The sequence below is a fragment of the Chelonoidis abingdonii genome, chromosome 24 (genome assembly GCF_003597395.2).
Source record: "Chelonoidis abingdonii isolate Lonesome George chromosome 24, CheloAbing_2.0, whole genome shotgun sequence".
Classification (NCBI taxonomy): Eukaryota; Metazoa; Chordata; order Testudines; family Testudinidae; genus Chelonoidis; species Chelonoidis abingdonii.
In genome coordinates, this window is record NC_133792.1 from 1453557 (window position 1) to 1471358 (window position 17802).

The following is a 17802-nucleotide window of genomic DNA, read 5'->3' on the forward strand; positions in this document are numbered from 1 at the left end:
CCCGTGTCACTGGCACACGTGCACCTCCCTCAATCAGATGGAGGGACCAAATGGAGGGGAAAGGAAAGTGGGGCCAAGTGTAGGGATGGGGAAATAGGGTGGATGATTCAATGGAGCAGAATTATTTGCAGATGCACCACAGCCAGTCTTTGTCCTAAGGCTACATCATTCATCCAGGCCAGCTCCTGCACTCCCTGGAGGATAGTTACGGGGCTGGCCGGGATCCTGAAATCTCTTAGATTCTTTCTACTCGCAGCTCAGCTGCTAGAGGAAACATTTTTATTAAAAGTCTAATGAAGCAAAGGTTTGGGTTTGTTTTTTATTGTCCATGTTAGATGTTAATATCTCCTTGCGTGTCCCCTTCCTTCAGTTGGGAAGCTGCTAGGGGACTCATTAAAAAGTAATCGGCAGGGGAGGCACCTCCTTTGCCCCAGACCCCCACAAAATGATTAAACAGCTGTCTTGGAAAAGAAAGAAAGGGGCCGGCAGATGGGTGGAGACAGCTGTTGGGGCTGTGCTAAGAATAATGCAGAGATTTCCTGGCATTTGACTTACTGCTTGTGCTCTGAAAGGAGCTTACATTTGTAATTCCCCTCCACATGCTGGACTTCTCTCTCTTTCAGTTCTGGCTACATTTATTCCATGCAAGGAGTCATTGCTTCTTCCTTTCAGTGCAGCTTTTGTAGGGAGTGCACACATGGTTTACAAACAGTGATGACTACTTCCTGGTGGAGTCACCTATTAAAGGGTTCCCATCACAGCTGGGGATTGATTCCTCTTTGGATTTGTTGTGCATACAGAAAATCAGCCTGAAATCTCTGATGCTTCCCCCTCTCCTTCCATTTATTTTTAAATAACAGATGCAGAAAACAAATTCAGTGCAAGAAGAATGCCCAGACCAATAGCTTGTTCCCAGAGTCCAGAGGACATATACTCTGCCAATATGGATGCCCATGTCCATTCACCTGACCCAGGCAATCCCTGCTTTCTGGGAACAGTCTGAAGCCATGTGCATTGTGGCAGTACCAGAGCCAAGTTGGATGGTCTGTACATGTCTGCATGCCATTATTCAGAATGCCCTTTCAACTCTCCTCCCTCTCCCATGCTCATTGCTGGGGTCTGCTCTCTGGGAATAGGCTGAAAGGTTTGGGCATGCGTTTGGGTGCAGGCATGCCTTTGGTGTTTGTTCCACAAGTCAGGGCCCTATCTACAAACTTTCCTCACCTAAGTAGCCCCTTTTTAGGTGCGCAGCTCTGTTAAAGTTGATAGGACTGCTCAGTTGAGTAAGGACTGCCCCAGGAAGTAAGCATTTGCAAGTTCAAGACCGTGAAGATGTTCATTCCCCTGCTGTCAGCTTCCAGACCTTTCTTGTGTTTGGGACGTTTGCAAGGAAATAAAATAGGCACAACTGCAAGAAATGCCTCTTGTTTCAGCACCAATTGTCGAGATTTAAGAGGGCAATGGGTACACATTCTAGTGCCTAGTTTCACAGGTGTATCTGCCCTCCTCTCTTTCTCCCCCGTCTACACAGATAACACAGGCTACAGCTCCATAGCACCTACTATGTCAGTGCCTGGGGTAATCCAAGGGTCTAAGCGATAAATACCAAGTGTGCCCTCTGTTTCAGATCACCTGTTAGCGGACTCCTATATTGGACAGGAAGACTCCCCTGAGATGCAGCAGGCAGCTCAGAACAAGCGCAGGCTGTCCGTCATCTCAGCTGGCAAGTTTGAGAGGAACTTCTCTGAGGAGCAGGCCGAGAAGATCCCGAGCGAGGGGCTGAAGGCACGGGTGTATACTATCTCTGGTGAGAGGCCGATGCTGTCGGACCATGAGAACGAGAGTATGGAATTGGTGGTGATGAAAGGCACTGGCCGAGAGGACTGCCGCCATGGCCAGCCTCTGCAGAGTGCTGGCAGCTCTCACAACATTAGCAGGCATTGCAAAGGCTGGGCAGGCAGTCGGCAGGGCTCCAAGGAGTGCCCAACCTGTGCTCGGTTGGCAGCCCACTCCCAGCACTCCTTTGACCTGGAGCAGCACCAGTCCAGCGAGACAGGATGGCGCAGGAAAAAGCTGGAGAGGATGTATAGTATTGATCGAGTGTCTGGTAAGTGAGTGTGGATGTTGTGTGCACAAAGGGTACAATGGTTCCTATTGATATGGACGGCTGCACCTCTCTCCCGGCTTCAGAAATGAATCTCCAGGGAACAGTTATTGGCCTAGAGAACTTGAACCAGTATCCCTTGGGCTTCCTGTTGAGTGCTTTGCTAGTATGTGGTGCCAGCACTGGGCAGAGGGAGGTGGCGAAACAGTGAGCATAGAATAAGTCAGGAGGATGCACTATTGGGATCTTCTGTTTGGCAGCAGGAGCAAGCTCCTCAGAGTGGATAGCACCCAGCCTTAAATGCTCCTGATGTGACCAATGGGAGTCCTGCTGTTAGCTCAGCTCCCAGCCTGGCAGCAGCAGCACTAGTCAATGCCACAGAGTGTCCATAAGGAAGCCTATTGCACCACCCCATAAACTCTGCATGGTGATGCTGTAAAATGTCTTTGATGGATGCTACATTGGGCAGACACTCTGTAATATACTGCTTCCCTGGAAACACTATTGTGGGTGGAGTGACACAGTTCAGTGCTCCCTTGCAGAATGACACCATACAGTGCCTTTCTATGGACACAACAGAGTGATATCAAATTGTACTTCTTCCCTCGCCAGTGGTCTATTTGCTGCTCACACTCACACCATGAGCATCTTTGGGCAAAATGATATATAATGTCCTCATCTGGGGCTAAGAAATTCTTTGATTTCTTTAATATCTAAAGCTTTCATTACATTTTACACCTCAATACATATGCTGTGTGTGTGTGTTACATTTAATGCAATACTTGTATGTCTATCTCTTTATCTAGCCTATGCCAGTAAGAAAGGAGATGTCTGACTCTGTGGCAAAGGTGCGCATGTTGTTTTCTTGACTATTTTTTTTACAAACAGCACAGACTTTAAGAGACAGGAGTCAGATTAACTACAGGAGGGCTTGGGTCTTGTTTGCAAGAAGAAAATACGAGGGAGTTCAAATGATGGCACTTCCCTGGATCATACCCTTATCTGTGTGCATGTAAAATGTCATGAAGATTAGGCGAGGGACCACATTTTCAAACCTGGCTGCCTGAAGTTAGGCACCAAAATTCATAGGTAGGCTATTGTAAAGAAACATCCATGGATTTCCCAAGGTGCTGAACACCACAGCTCTCAGTAATATCCATGGCCAGTGCAAACCAGGGCACTTTTATTTGATGTCTATCATATGGGTATCTATGGTTAACCTTAAAAACCCGCATTGGAAAACGTTGGCCTTAATTTATTATCTTGATTTCCTTAGTACAAAAAATGAGAAGTTTTTTCCTTCATTTTTGTTACACATGAGCCTGCTCTGGTAAAGGATTGTTTTGTGTGTAATGACAGAGAGAAGGGTTGTGTGAGAGCGCAATAAGAATGTAGTTTCTGTGGCTGGTCTTATCAGAGTGAGAGCCCAGATTCTCTTTGGGATTTGGTTTTGTGTAGGTAGTAAGGGGAGTATGCTGCTAATAATTTGGGTCTAGTGTAAGCCAGGAAGGTAAAGGAATAACATTCTAAACTTGGTATATTTATGTTTTAAACCATTTTTTGGAATATTAAAGAATGTACTTTGCAGGAATAGCGCTCTTACAGATGACTCAATACGAAACAATGGGACAAAGCCCTGAGAATGGTAGGTTGTAAAATTCAGTTATCAACATCATTTGTTGGGGGGAAAAAAAACCCAAAACAAAATCCCCAAAGCCAAACAAATGCTGTACTTGGAAGATTCCATTCTCCATTCTGATCTTCTCCATGCAGACTTTGCCTCTGTAGACTTTAAGGGATATATTTTCAGCTATGCAACCTTGTGAAGGGAAATGTCCTCTGCTGAACAGACAAATGGCCTCTACCTTTCTGAAACTTTACTTCTGAGAATAAGAAAAGTAATGACTGTTTACTCAGAAGAACTAGAACCAACTGGGTGGCACTGGGCCTGATCCTGCAAACCCTTACATTAATAATGTTTTCTCATGTGAGTAGCACTGCTTACCTGAGAAATGATTACACACATGTGTAAGGGATTTGCAGGACCTGGGTCTTAAACCTCAGCAAAAACATCAACTTCACATTTCTTCAACTTCACATCTGCACCAGTTTTCCTCACTTATATGTGAGCTTATTGAAGGCCAGTTGGCTTCTGTCACTTCTTGTGCTGCCATCTCAATGGCAGGCAGAAACCTCAGTCGCTTGCTCATCTGTGTCTCATTCTGCAATTCAGAGATCTACTCATTCTTTGCAGAGAGGGGTCCCGTGACTTGTCCCACAGCCTGAAAGTTCACATCAAACACTGCCTTGGTGTAAACAGCGAACAGCTGTCCTGTGTGCGTGTGATACGATTCATAGCATGCTCCATATGCACCTCGTAACAGGTTTTTGATAGAGATGTGAGGGTCTGCAAAAACTGGAAACTTTTTTGGGGGAAAAACAGAGGGTTTTTTCAAGGTTGGTTTTGTTGTGGTGGGTTTGTGGTTTTTTTTTGTTGTTGTTTTTTTTGCTGCTCCCCCTCCCCCCCCCCCGTGGCCTGGTATGGGAAAAATTGAAATCTTGGGAAAAATTGAAAAGAAACTGTTACCTGGAATATTTTCTCTTGGAATGACCAATGAAAGAGAAAGGAAAGAAGGAAAAACTTGAGCTATGCTAGCATTTCCCAGAATACATTAGCTACTGTTTAAATTATGTTATACTAGTTCATCGGGGGGCTAGTTATGTCTACAATTTCAACACATATGGCATATATGATAATGCACTATTAAAGAATCTGGTGTTACTAATATAAAGTTTGGAGATATATATACACATTTACTCTTGGTCCTTAATATTGTACTTTAACTAAATTATAAATGTTAATTTTCTGGGCTTTTTCTCCACAAGCACGAATTTCTTCTGTATCTGCATGATAATGTCAGGTCAGTGCTATTTACATACATTTTTCTGAGCCCAAAGGACATAACCTTCCTTTTTGTTTCCAACAATATTGAGGCTTTCTATTTTCAACTTTTTATGTATTTTTCCTATTCACCTTAGTGTGCAGCTGCAACCCCATCCCTAATACTAGATGTTTGTCATTATTATTCGAATAGAAACTAAATAATTTTACTTACTTATTTAATAAGTGTAACTCTTCTACCTGTTGGAATTGGCAGTAACAGGGGCTGGGTTCAATATCTAGGGGTTTCTCTTCAACCATACAACACAAAACCAACTCAAGCTCTCACCCAGTAACACACCACCTCTGGGTGCCTCTAAGAGGCAATACTTCCCCTCTTGCAAGCACAGAGTCTGAGTGTAGAAAATAATTTTTAAGAAAAGAAGGGAATTAACCTGGCATTAATTTAGGAAAACACCACAAACAGGGTTCATAAACATAAATCATGAGCAAAAGACCAACCCCCAATAAGTTGGGCAGTGTCCTTTTCCGTCAGGTTCTTAAGTTCAGCAACCAAAAGTCCCTTTAACATGCCCATCCCTTCTCTCCACCCCGCTCACAGTTGTTGTCCTTGGTCAGTACAGACCCAGAGGTGCATCTGCGGAGTTCACTTCCTGCCCTGGGTGGAAGTATGGGGGGTAAGAAGACACTTTACTTGATCCACTGCCCAGGCACTTGCTGCTTCTCTTCGCTACCACCCTGCTGGCCGATCAGTGCTCCGCTCATTCCTGCCAGCTGCCCTGCTGGTCGAACACTGCACTTCTTCGCTGGCTGCCCTGCCGGCCAATCGCCACACCTCCCTGCTAGGGTCTCTGCTGGCTGCCCGCATGATCACCACGCCTCTCCGCTGGTCGCCTTGCTGACTGATCTCCACGCCTCTCTGCTGGCCACCCTACCAGACACTTGCTATGCCGCCTGGATGGTTTCAGGTCCCACAACTTAACACAGCTATCGGTGATGTCAGCTGTTACTGGAGAGCCTCACTGCTGGTGCACACTGGGCAGTCTCTTGAATCAGAGACACTGTCCCAAAGCAGGTCTAATGCTTAGACCTAGGTATCAATGATTTCAGCTCTGCAGGATGTAACAGGATTCCCAATAGAGTCTGAATTAGCTCAGTTATTATAGAGTGCCACCCACACCACCAGACACAAGTACCTGTCCCCACCCACTCTCAACTCACTGGGCTTTGAGGCCCATGTCTCCTGCCTCGCAAGTTGCATTTATATGAGGGTGAGTGCCTCCATCGTGCTATGCCAAGTACAGTTCTGCTGCCCTTGATTCACACAAGGATAACAATGCTTTGTTACTCCTGCCCCAATAACAATGAGACTGGGGATCCAACACCAGCCAAAAGTGACCATTTGGGCAAGCAGTACTGTCATGCTAGGCAGGGTGGGTGTGCCATGCAAACAAGGTCAGCTCCCAAAGTCCTTTCCACAGCTCACCACTAGATGTCAGGGGAGAGCTCATTCAGACTTTGCTTACATAAGTACACCAAACAGAACTTTTGATGTTCTAACTAAATTATAGATAATATATTTCTCATTCTTAAAGAAGTAAATAAAGTTTAGTTTTGATAAGCAAGTAACTACTGCAGATATTTTGTGTGTGTTTTTTGTTTTTTGTTTTGTTTTTGTTTTTTTTTAACCAAAATTTCTATTATATTCCAGAACTCCCCTGGAAAAAAACTTTTTTCCCATACCTTCAAAATTTCTGGAAATTTGACACCCCTAGTTTTTGATGGTTGATTCTTAATTTGACAGTTTATCATGCTCTTGCCAAAACCTTCAATGATCAAACCCCATTATACATATTGGCACCACATCCTGAAAGCCTTTTCAGATCTTGTCTACACTAAAGGTTAATTCAGTATAATTTATGTCGCTCGGGGGTGTGAATAATCCACACCCCTGAGCAATGCTTATTACACTGACCTAAGCCTGGCATAGATAGCCTTATGTCAGTGGGAGAGCTTCTCCTGGCGACAAAACTACCACCTCTCGTGGAAGCAGAAGTTATTGAGCCAATGGGAGAGCTCACTCCCATCAACTTAAGAGCATCTCCACAACAAGCTGCACTGGCGCAGCTGCAGGTGCTGTAGTGTAGGTGTAGCCCTAGCCGTCTAGAATTTCACACCTGTATGGTAATGTTACTGCCTAAGGCAAACCCATGACTGCACCGTGGAAATGCAACAGATTACATTAAATGTTCCATAGCAAATCATTCACACATGGCAAGAGCAAAAGGTATTGGAACTGTGCCCTTAGCAACAAGTAGAAGCAAGAAATATATTCCCTCGTTTCCCCAAAGGCTTGAATTTTAGAGCTGCTCTTGCCCTGCAGTGTAGGGATTCATGGTGTGAATTAAAGCTGCAATATATATATAAAGCTGCCTACAGTTCAGTCTAAACCAGTCTCATCCCCTTGGTATCTGACCCCCATTCCAGAGGGTTAGAGGCTCTTGTCTCTTGTGCAGTTGCTGATGTGATACAGCCACTGAAAGAAATGTTGAGATGTTTCAGGCAATCTGGCTGGCTAATACAGAGGACATCATTGCCAATACAGAGGACATCACTCCTAAATAATTCCCTGCGCCTATGACCATCGTCCAATTTTCACCATACAATAGCAACAACTGCACTGGCTCTAGTCATTTCATGGGGGTTACCGACTAAGTGGATCCACCAGCTGCAATTTAGGTCATCTGCTTATAGCAACTGGGTCATTAAACTCCAGGAAAAGCACTGCACCTCTATTGTTTTTTGGTTAGATTGATATTTACAACTCTGTTTACACTGCAACTCTGATTGGGTGGATTATGACCTGCTTTAAGAGAGGGAGAACTTCATGCTTATAAATTAAAGTTTATCCTGCTAGATGAGCCCTGGAGTCTGAAATCTGCTCTCTAATTACCAAGCAAGCATAGCAGACACTTCCCGGATGCCACTGCGTCTCTACCCTGACTTCTTTCAGGAGTGAGAGTATAGCTCAATCCTCCTGTTCACACTCTCTGCTGAGGATGGAGAGCAATGGAGGCAATTAATGTGTTTTGTGATGTGGACCTGTTTACTGGGAAGTAGATGGAGACTAGCAGCTCCCTTCATCCAGGCTTTTCCCAGAGCTGTTGTCGGATGGTATTGACTGTTGCCCATAATTTTCCTGGTTTGAATCTGAACCAATGACTTAGAGCTGAAAGCCTCCATAGCATAATCACAATCCATCACACTATCAGTCCCTGAGTCATCTACTCAGTGAGAGTGCATCATCTAATTCTGGGATAGGCAGGAATTCAGAGCCCCACCTGATGGCTGTGGGTTCAAAGATCACAAACAGATATAAACTGTTTAAGGTCTGTGCTCCATTTTGCATTGGTTTCCTGTTTGTGCTTCTGGGACAAGCAGAGTCAATGCTCAGTAATGATTTTGTTGCAAGCTCTTAGTCATTAGCAATGATGTGGAGATTGATATCCTGTAGAAAGGGAGCTGGGAAAAAAGTAGCCATTGGTTGGTGCAGGATAGTTTATACACAGAGGCACCAAATGAGTGCTGGGGTGTCTCAGGTGCCTCCAGTCTCCCTGTTGGATGTTCCATTTGAATTCTAAAGCGGGGACAATCCAGATATACATGGCCTAAAACTGGTGACATTGTTTCCCAGTTTTCCTATCTCAAGAGGCATCTCTCTCCCTTTGATAGTTTCCCTTTAAAGTAACCCATTATATAAACACATTGGAGCAGGTACAGGACGGTCCATGGCAGTTACATGTGCACATACATACACACGTGCACAAACATATCTGTCCCTTTTAGCACAGGGCACAATACAGGTGAGGCTCGTGTATTTCAAGCTCAGCTGTTCTTTCACATTACTACAGAAGGTAAAAGATAATTTGTGCTGGCATGGAAATAGCACCAAATTGTGTTCAGGATTCTTTCCTATGAATGGAAAGAAATTGCCAGTCTTCAAGCGTGTTTCGTTGTTGAGAAGAGATGCAGTGGGAGACTGTTTTGGAAGGATGTCCCGATCACTAGCTACATCTGTGTGAAATCCATTTATGTCTGGTTGGCACTCAATTTTAGCTCTGTCTCTTCCAGATGATGTCCCCATACGGACCTGGTTCCCCAAGGAGAACCTCTTCAGTTTTCAAACTGCTACTACAACTATGCAAGCGTAAGTGAAATGGCTGTTGCTGCACCAACCTCTTTTCTCATAGTTGGTGTGTGGCCCATGCATGACTGCATCTTAGAATATCAGAGCTTTGGACAGTCAAGTTCTGTGTATGGCACGATGGTATGTTTGGGTGGGCTGGGTGGTGAGTGTTGACTTAGTCATTGTCTTACTCCCGTCTTCACTTACTTGCTTATTCAGGCTCATTCACTACTTCAGTCATTCTTTCACTCTCCCTTGTTTACTCAGGGCAGGTCTACATTAGATCTACTGTATTATATCACCCGTCGGCATAATTACTCCACCTTCGCAAGAGGTGGAAGCTATGTCGGTGGGAGGGTGTCTTTTTCACACTCCTGAGCAAAGTAAGTTAGATCGACTTAAGTGGTAGTGTAGACACACCCTCTGACTCATTCATTCCCCCACTTTAACTTCTTTCTTGATTAGCTTTCTAATTTATTATGTGCTCCCTCTGCTTGATATGTGGGCAGCACATCCTGGCTTGTGGAGAGAGCTGTCTGTGATGTTATTCCTGCAGGAGTATCAGCCTAGGCACTTCTCAGTTGGTTCTTTTGCTCTTGCCAACTCAGCTGAGGTCATGGGACTAGGTGGCTTTTGCTCTTGTTACTGCTGGGGGAGACCCTGGGTTCCACAACACTGGCACAGGGCTGCGACTGAGCAAGAGAGACATGAACTAACCTGAGTGGAGAGATCAGATCTGAACTAGGAGCAGCTTTGTCCTCTCCCAGCCTGAACTTGGGCTCAGGTGCCCCAGACTGTTGTGTTGGGAGGAAGTTGTCACTGGGAGGCCAAGTAAAGCTGGAAATGCTCCCATTAAGGCCATTGACAGGAACATTTTTCTTTCCTTAATGAAATCCCTGAAGTGTTTCCCATTAGGCTGAAATTAACAAGAGTATTCCAGTGACAGCAACGTGATGGAGAGGGAAACTGAGGGAGCCTTTTCCCCACTCTAATGCTCTTCTGCCTCTCCTGCTGTGCCTTCTCCATCTTCACTGTCCCCTTCTCTTCCCTTTCCATTGCTCCCTCTTCTCCCCCTCTCTATGTGAGGGATTGCAGGTCTCAAACCTGGTCCATAGGCAGTGGTCAGGCCACGGTTGCCACCTGGCAGCTCACCAGAACCCATGGAGAAGGGGCCTAGCAGCGCTTTAGCTCACCAAGGGCTCCGGCTACAAAGCTCCTGATTAGAGGAGTTGTCCAGCCCCACCAAATGGCCTGGAAACACTACTCAAGCGAGGAGGCGGCACAGGAAGTTGCCTGAGTAATTAAGTGAATCCAAAGCTGTCTACCAGCATGGACCCAGCTTACTAGCCTGACTTCTGAGCCCTGCTTTCCCATCAGTTCGTGCCCTCCTTGCTGCAGATCTGCACGTGGTTCCTGCTTTCCTGTCTCACTACAGGTCCCTGCTCCTGTGCCCTAGGCCCACCTATCAACTCCAACTTGGCTTGATCCCTGACTCCAGCTCTGGCTTGACCCCTAGCTCTGATTCTTGGTTAGACTCCAACTACAGCTCAGGCTCATCCCCTGACTCTTACTCCGACTTCAACCCTTGGCTTGTCTTCTGACTCTCTCTGACACCCAGTTCGGTTCCTGGCACCCAACTCTATCCGTTACGCCTGACCACCCATTGTCCCAGTCCTTACAGCTTGTTTGGGCCACTATCTTCTACTCCTAGTGGTCCCAGCTGAGGATGGACCCACTGGAGTTTCCCATACCGCCAGGGCCATCAGTTCTGCACAAGCAGGTGATCTGCCTTCAGACAGGCAACTGAGCATTGCAGGCATAGAGCTGGCAGCGGGCTGCTGAGAATCGGGCATTATGGGAGCAAGCCCATCAACTCCAAGCAGAGAACGCTGTGCTGCAGGGTCAATCTGACTGTGCTGTCACCCAAGCTGGGACCTGCTGCTCCACTGCCTGAATGCTTTGATGGGAACTGCTCTAAATCCCGAGGCTTCCTGAACTTCATGAGCTCTTGTTCTTGCTTCATCTGCAGACGTACTCTTTGGACGAGGCCAAGATGGGCCAGGTAGTCAGCCTGCTGACTGGAGAGGTGTTGGATTGGGCCTCCACCCTGTTGGGAGCTAGCCGTCCTCGGTCAAATTGGGATGCCCTTCAGCAGGCAATATCAACTATTTTTGACAGCTCCAACCACTCCCCATGGGATTCTGCTCTGCCAGTTGAGTCAATACAAGTAGAATTATAGAATCATAGGACTGGAAGTGACCTCAAGAGGTCATCTAGTCCAGTCCCCTGCATTCATGGCAGGACTAAGTATTATCTAGATCAAGTAGACCTGGTGCACTGACAACTCTCCCCTGAAGAGAGGAATTGCGAGTGATGCCTGTGTTACCACTGTGTCAAGCTGGGCCATGCTATCTCCAGTTGCCCCATGAGGAACCCAGCCTGAAGAAATCTGTGAAACAAGCTAGCCCAGGCTAGGTGAAGAGAGCTAGCTTGGGCACCCTGACAGAATGGTCCCCTGATCCCCGAACTGAGGTCCTGACAGGAAGGTGTGCTGGCTCCCGGCAACTGGCACTGTACCCACAAGTACCAATTGAGTTATGAATCCCGGGACACCCCCAACCATTTCTTCTGTGGTGGGCCCTCTTTGACTTGGGTGCAGCAGACAACTTTGTCAATGCAGAAGCCACTTGGTCACTACACCCTGTGGTCCAGACCTAGAAGTGATAGGTCTGACAGGTGATAACTGACAGGTCCCTCTTATCCTCCAAGCCAGTGGCCACAGAAACTGTCCCTATCGAAGTTCCTATCCAAGAACATTGAGAGATCCTACAGTTCAGTCGCATCTATTCCCAGCACTTCCATCTGATTCTTGGTATCTCATGACTGGCCCTCCACAACCCCCTTATCCACTGGCATGAACTAAAAGTCAGCTTTCTCTCAGAATTCTACCAGCGGCACTGCTTGATCCCAGGAAATGGGCAGCATACAGTACTTTCTCGCTGATCTCAGTCCTTAACTTCAACCCAAAAACAGTGATTACAATGAAGGAAAAAAATGCAGATGCCTTTCTCCAGCACAGGGACTGTGATTGCCCAATCAAGCTACAACCCAGGGTAAAAGTTCTGTTCAGGCATACATATGCCATGTCTGAATCCTAACTATCTGCTCTGCACGGCTACCTTTTAGGAGAACCTAGCCATTGGTTTATTCATAAGTCAACTTCATGCATTTAAAAGGTGATTGCTTCTGACTTGGCATGGACTATTGGATACTGAATCAATTTATTATTGGACCAATATCCATTACCACTGATCCCCAAGCTAATGGACTACATGGCACTGCTTGGGAGTACACAGAACTAGACCTCCAGGGGGAATATAATCTAGTATGTGTTAGAGCTGGGAATAAATGGAAGACGACCTTTCAAACTTGTTGTGGTCACTTTGAATATCTCGTGGTGCCCTGTGGTTTGACAAGCATGCCTACAGTGTTCCAACATTTTATTAATGACATTCTCCAGAACATTCTGGGCCAATATGTGGTAGCTCACCTGGATGACACACTTATTTTTTCAAACAATGCTGAACAACACACGATGTACATCCATTCCATCCTGAAGAGGCTGCGCCAACATGGCCTCTATGCTAAACTAGAAAAATGCACCTTTGATCAGTCCTCCAAAGAATTCCAAGAGTTCATCCAATCCCCCACTGATACTGAAATGGACCTATTCAAGGTAAAGGCAGTCTTCACGTGGGCAGCACCCTGGCACATTTGTATCCTACAGTGTTTTCTGGGGGCTGCAAATATCTATCAGCAGTTCATCCCAAGGTTTTCAAATGGATTGTCCCTTTCACCACTCTGCTCTGCAGAAACACCAGATTCCTTTGGTCTCTCAAGGCCCAGCAGGGCAGTTTGAGCAATTAAAACTCGCATTTACCACCATTCCTTAATTGGTCAACCCAGATACTGCGTAAGCCATCATCATGGAAATGGATGCTTCCAGTTTGGCCATAGGAGCAGTGCTATCCCAAAGATATGGTCCTCAATTATTGCTGTATCCATGTGCCTTTTACTCCAGAAAAGTCACATACATGGAGCAAAATTATGAAATTTTGGACAAAGAAATCCTGGTAGTTAAGACTGCCTTTGAAGAGTGGCACCACTTATTTAGAAGGGGACCGATACCCTGTCCAGGTGTATACTGATCATAATAACCTGGACTATTTGCATAGGGCTAAGGCCCTCTACCAACATCAGCGGGCCTTATTCTTTTTGTGCTTCTGTAATCTCCTATTGTCCAGGACCCAAAAATAGCAAGCCAATGCCCTGTCCCAGAAGGGAGAATGTTATATTGATCCAAAGGACTCAAGCCCTAAAACTTCCTGCATCCAGAACTCTCATAACTTTCTGGGCATGGCTCCCTGCCAAGACCTGTTTAACCCACATACAATCAGCATCAGCCCATGGGATTCCTCCGGATAAACAGGAAGCCATAATTAGGGAACCCCACAATGTTCGTGGTGGGATAACCTATGTGAAAGGGCATATATACATTCCCCCTGGACCTCTGAGGACTACAACCCTAAAAGTATGTGACAGCTCCCACCTGACAGGACATTTTTGCTACTTTAAAATTCGTGCCTAGTCTCTCATCTCTTTTGGTAGCCTCACATGAGGCTACAGTACAGGTCTATGTATCCTCTTGCAATATTTGCACCCACTCCAAGATACAACACAATAATCCCTTCAGACTCTTCCAACCCCTCGTGACGCCACCTAGCCCCTACACGTCATTGCCCCAGATTTTGTAGTAGAAGTACCAGAGTCCAGTGGGTTCATGACTGTTCCAACAGTCATGGACTACTTCACAAAGACGTCTCATTTTGTCCCCTGCATTGGTCTACTCTCTCCCAGGAGGCCTCCCAGCTCTGGGTGGATCAAGTTGTCTGCCTCCATGGGCTCCCGGAGAGCATCATCTCTAACCATGGTACTCAATTTATTTCTTGCTTCTGGCAAGAAGCTCTCCAGATTTTGGGTATCTGCTCCTGTCTCTCCTCTGCCCATCACCCCCAGACAACTGTCAAACAGAACCAACCAGATCCTGGAGCAGTATCTTCAATGCTACATAAACTTCCACCAGAATGGCTGGTCCTTGCTGGAATGCTGTTATGTTCTTACCTGAGACAGAGTTCACGTATAATAACGCAGAACATCCCTCTAGAGAACAAAGCCCTTTATTTTCAAACTATGGGTTCCACCCTCAGTTCTACCTGGAGCTACCACAGCTTCTCAAACCCAGCAGTCCTGGGCTGAATACAACAGAAATGTCAAACCCAAGATTACCTAAAGGTTCACCTGGAGGACACCAAGAAGTGCTACAAATAATATGGGACTGTTGATAACAGGAGGGCCTGCATTTTCAGCAGACCAGAGGATATGGCTCTTAATGAAACACCTATATGTGGAAGGCTATCTAGTAAATTGGACTTCTACTTCCTTGACTTTTACTGAGCTCACCTGCAAATTAACCCAGTCACATCACTCAACTTAATACATTCCCTCTGAATACACCGTTTTCCATATCTCTTCTGAAACCCTATATTCAGGACCCATTCCCTCATCGATCCTCACTCTGTGCCTCCCCACTATGCCACTATGTGTATATTGTCCACAAGATGCTTGAGGCCAGAATCAGATGGGGGGATACTCTGGTATCTTGTGGATTGGGAAGGGTACAGTCCTGAAGAAAGCTCCTAGGAACCGATGGAGAACTTCCATGCCCCTGACCTGGTAAATGCCTTCCACAAAAATCGCCCCGGGAAACCTGTCCCACTACCACCCTGGATGGGAGAGGGGTAATGTGAGGGATCATGGGTTTTGAATGCAGGCCATGCTCAGACTATGGCTGCCACTCAGCATCTCACTGGAGGCACTGGAGAAGGGGACTAGCGGAGTTCTAGTTCACCAAGGGCTCCACCTACAAAGCTCCTGATTGAGAGGAGATGTCCAGCCCCACCGATTGGCCTGGATGCTCTACACTAACCAGAAGGAGGCACAGGAAGTTGTCTGGCAGCCAGCCAGGAATTCACCTAGTTGCTCAGTCACTACAACTCTGCCTACTGGCCTAACTCCTGAGCCTGCCTTCCTGGCTGTTCCTGATTCCCACCATCCTTATCCCACATCTGCATTTGCCCCTGGTTCCTGCTTTTGCTCCAGGTCCCTGCTACTATGCCACACCCCTGGCTCCCAACTCTGGCTCATACCCTTGGCTTGACCCTGATTCTGGCTCTGGCCCCTGACTCCCAACTCTAATCATTAAGCATGCCTGCCCATGCCCCATCCTTCCACTCTGATCCTCTCTCCACCTTGGTACTGAGGGGATAATTCCAGCTCTGAAAAGAAGCCAAAAGTTTTTCCTGGGATGTTCCTGAAGCCATGTCAGAAATGTCAGGGGCCAGCTCTCTGATGGCAGGTAGACGCCCAGGGAAGTGGTGAGGAGTAGGGTCGGTACAGGAGGAGATAGTTGCTGAGGTGTGGAAGAGGTCCGGACCAGAGAACAGTTTTCACCCACCTCCTGAACTGGGCCTTGCATCGCTTGTCTGGCGTATGAGCCTACACAGGGGAAACACTTCCTGATCAGAGCTGGTTGGCAGGTTCTGGTTAAGACCCGTGGGTTCAATATGCAGAATGCCCAGCAGTGGCTGAGCACTAATGCATGTCTCTTCTCTTTTCCTTTTTCCGCTTCTCCTGGGATCTCTAGCATCTCGTAAGTATGGCCTTTGTTTCTGTTTCCTTGTTTGTTGATGTCTTGGACAGAAACCCTCCGCCATCTCATTTTTCTCTAGGGCTTCCTCTGTTTAAAGGCTGCATGGTCATCTTGTCAGATGATTGATGGCTGCACCTGGATGCCTAAATAGAAAGATTTCAGTCACCCTCATCTCTACCCTGGAGACTACATGTCCCAGCATGCTTTGCCCTAACTTGATCCAAGCAAGAACAGCTGTTGCCAGAGGTGCTAGAACTAGGGATGCGGGGGGTGCTGCCACACCCCCTGGCTTGAAGTGGATTCCATCATACTGAGAGTTTACAGTTTAGTTCAGTGGCTCTCAGCACCCACCCTCCACAAATTGTTCCAGCACCCCTGGGCATTGCATGCTGGATCTGTAGTCTCCAAGGTCCAAACCTCCATGTTAAGAGTGAGGGCTCGTGTCAGCCAGTTTGCAGACCACACTTTGGGTATCCTTGTGCTAACTTTGGGAGCAGCCACCTTCCCAGCCTCCGGTAACAGCTGTAAATAACCAGTACACAATGGTTTGATGGTCTCTTCTCAGCCAGTTCCTGACATCTGTATGGTTCCATGTGGCCTGTGTCTCTTCCGCAGAGCCAGACTGTGTGTTGGGAGGGTCTCTCTGTTGTCTGGTGAGAACTTGCTCTCTCTGTCTGTCTGTTTCATGTCATCTTAAGTTCAAAGCTGTGTAGTTGGTTAATGGCTTAAAATGGTTTCCCAGGGCATTCAGGGGCTACGCAGAGAGGAAGAGACGGAAACGAGAAAATGATTCGGCAGCTGTTATTCAGAGGTAGGGCCTGTTTTCCTGTAACCTTGCCTGACATTGCATGGGCCCGTCGGGTGTCATCAGTGACGCTTGATGATGTTGAACATGGTTGTCCCTTGTCTGTGTTGCTGTTTTAGTGAGGACGCTAGTGGTGGCCATGCTGAAAGTCTGCAGGGCAATGAGTCTATTGTAAGCAAGCTAGCCAGTCTCCAGCCTTCTTAAAGGGACACTGTCAAGTACTTTAAGCTCCAAATCAAAACAGACAGGCTCTTAAAGCTCAGATATGTAATCATGTAGGTGCATAACTTACAGATGCAATGAATTATATTACTTCAGTAACTCTTTGTGATGATGGCCAGTTAAATGCCTGGCAGGTCATTTCCATTTACAGTTGTTGAACTTTCTAATGTCACAAATGTACCAGCACGTGTGTATTTTTGGCAGCTGGATGGGCAGGATAAGACTCTGCATTATGACAGCTGTTAAAAACAACCATATTCACTGCAGCTCTATTCAAAACAGAGGGAGAAAAAATCAGTGTTTCTGCAACACAAAAGGATGAAATTGCCAGGGAAAAGAAGGCATTTTCTAGTGTCTAGAGTTTTCTTTTTTTATCAGCAATGGAAAGAACGGAGAGAGAATTACAGCCCCTATAAATGACTAGGCAGTGTCTCTTTAAAAAGGAGATGGCTCAGAGTTCTCTAGATGGCGATAGGACTTGTTAGAAAAGAGAGAGTCTTCATTGTTCATCTAGCCTGGCAGTATTTGAACTGTGCACCTGCCATGGATGTACGCAACAGTCAGGTAATTCGGTTACTGGGCCCTACCCTGAGTTGTTAGAGGAGAGAGTAAATGGAATGTAGCGTGTTGCGGTCTTTGTGGAAGTATGCAATGCATCTCCTTACCTCCCACGGACCCTCAGGATCAGGGCAGGTTGTGGGGTCCAAGTCAGTTTGCATTCCCTCTTGTGATCAAGAAGAGACAGGATTTGGTTGCAATGAATAAAGTGGATTCATTACTGAGGCTGCAGGACATAGGCAGGCCCCTGTGGTTC

At 46.5% G+C, this 17802-nt stretch overlaps 1 protein-coding gene across 6 annotated transcripts in view; it reads left to right on the top strand.

The window, feature by feature from the left end:
* NSMF (NMDA receptor synaptonuclear signaling and neuronal migration factor) overlaps nt 1–17802 on the top strand; it is an 87923-nt gene that overhangs the window by 32393 nt on the left and 37728 nt on the right. For 3 of the 6 annotated variants that reach the window (XM_032797490.2, XM_075060452.1, XM_075060453.1), the window contains 3 exons: nt 1628–2107; nt 9138–9213; nt 16704–16772. In XM_032797490.2, the coding sequence (XP_032653381.1) occupies nt 1628–2107; nt 9138–9213; nt 16704–16772 (625 nt within the window). The remainder of the gene's footprint in view (nt 1–1627; nt 2108–9137; nt 9214–16703; nt 16773–17802) is intronic. The other 3 variants (XM_075060454.1, XM_032797512.2, XM_075060455.1) reach the window with 3 other exon arrangements.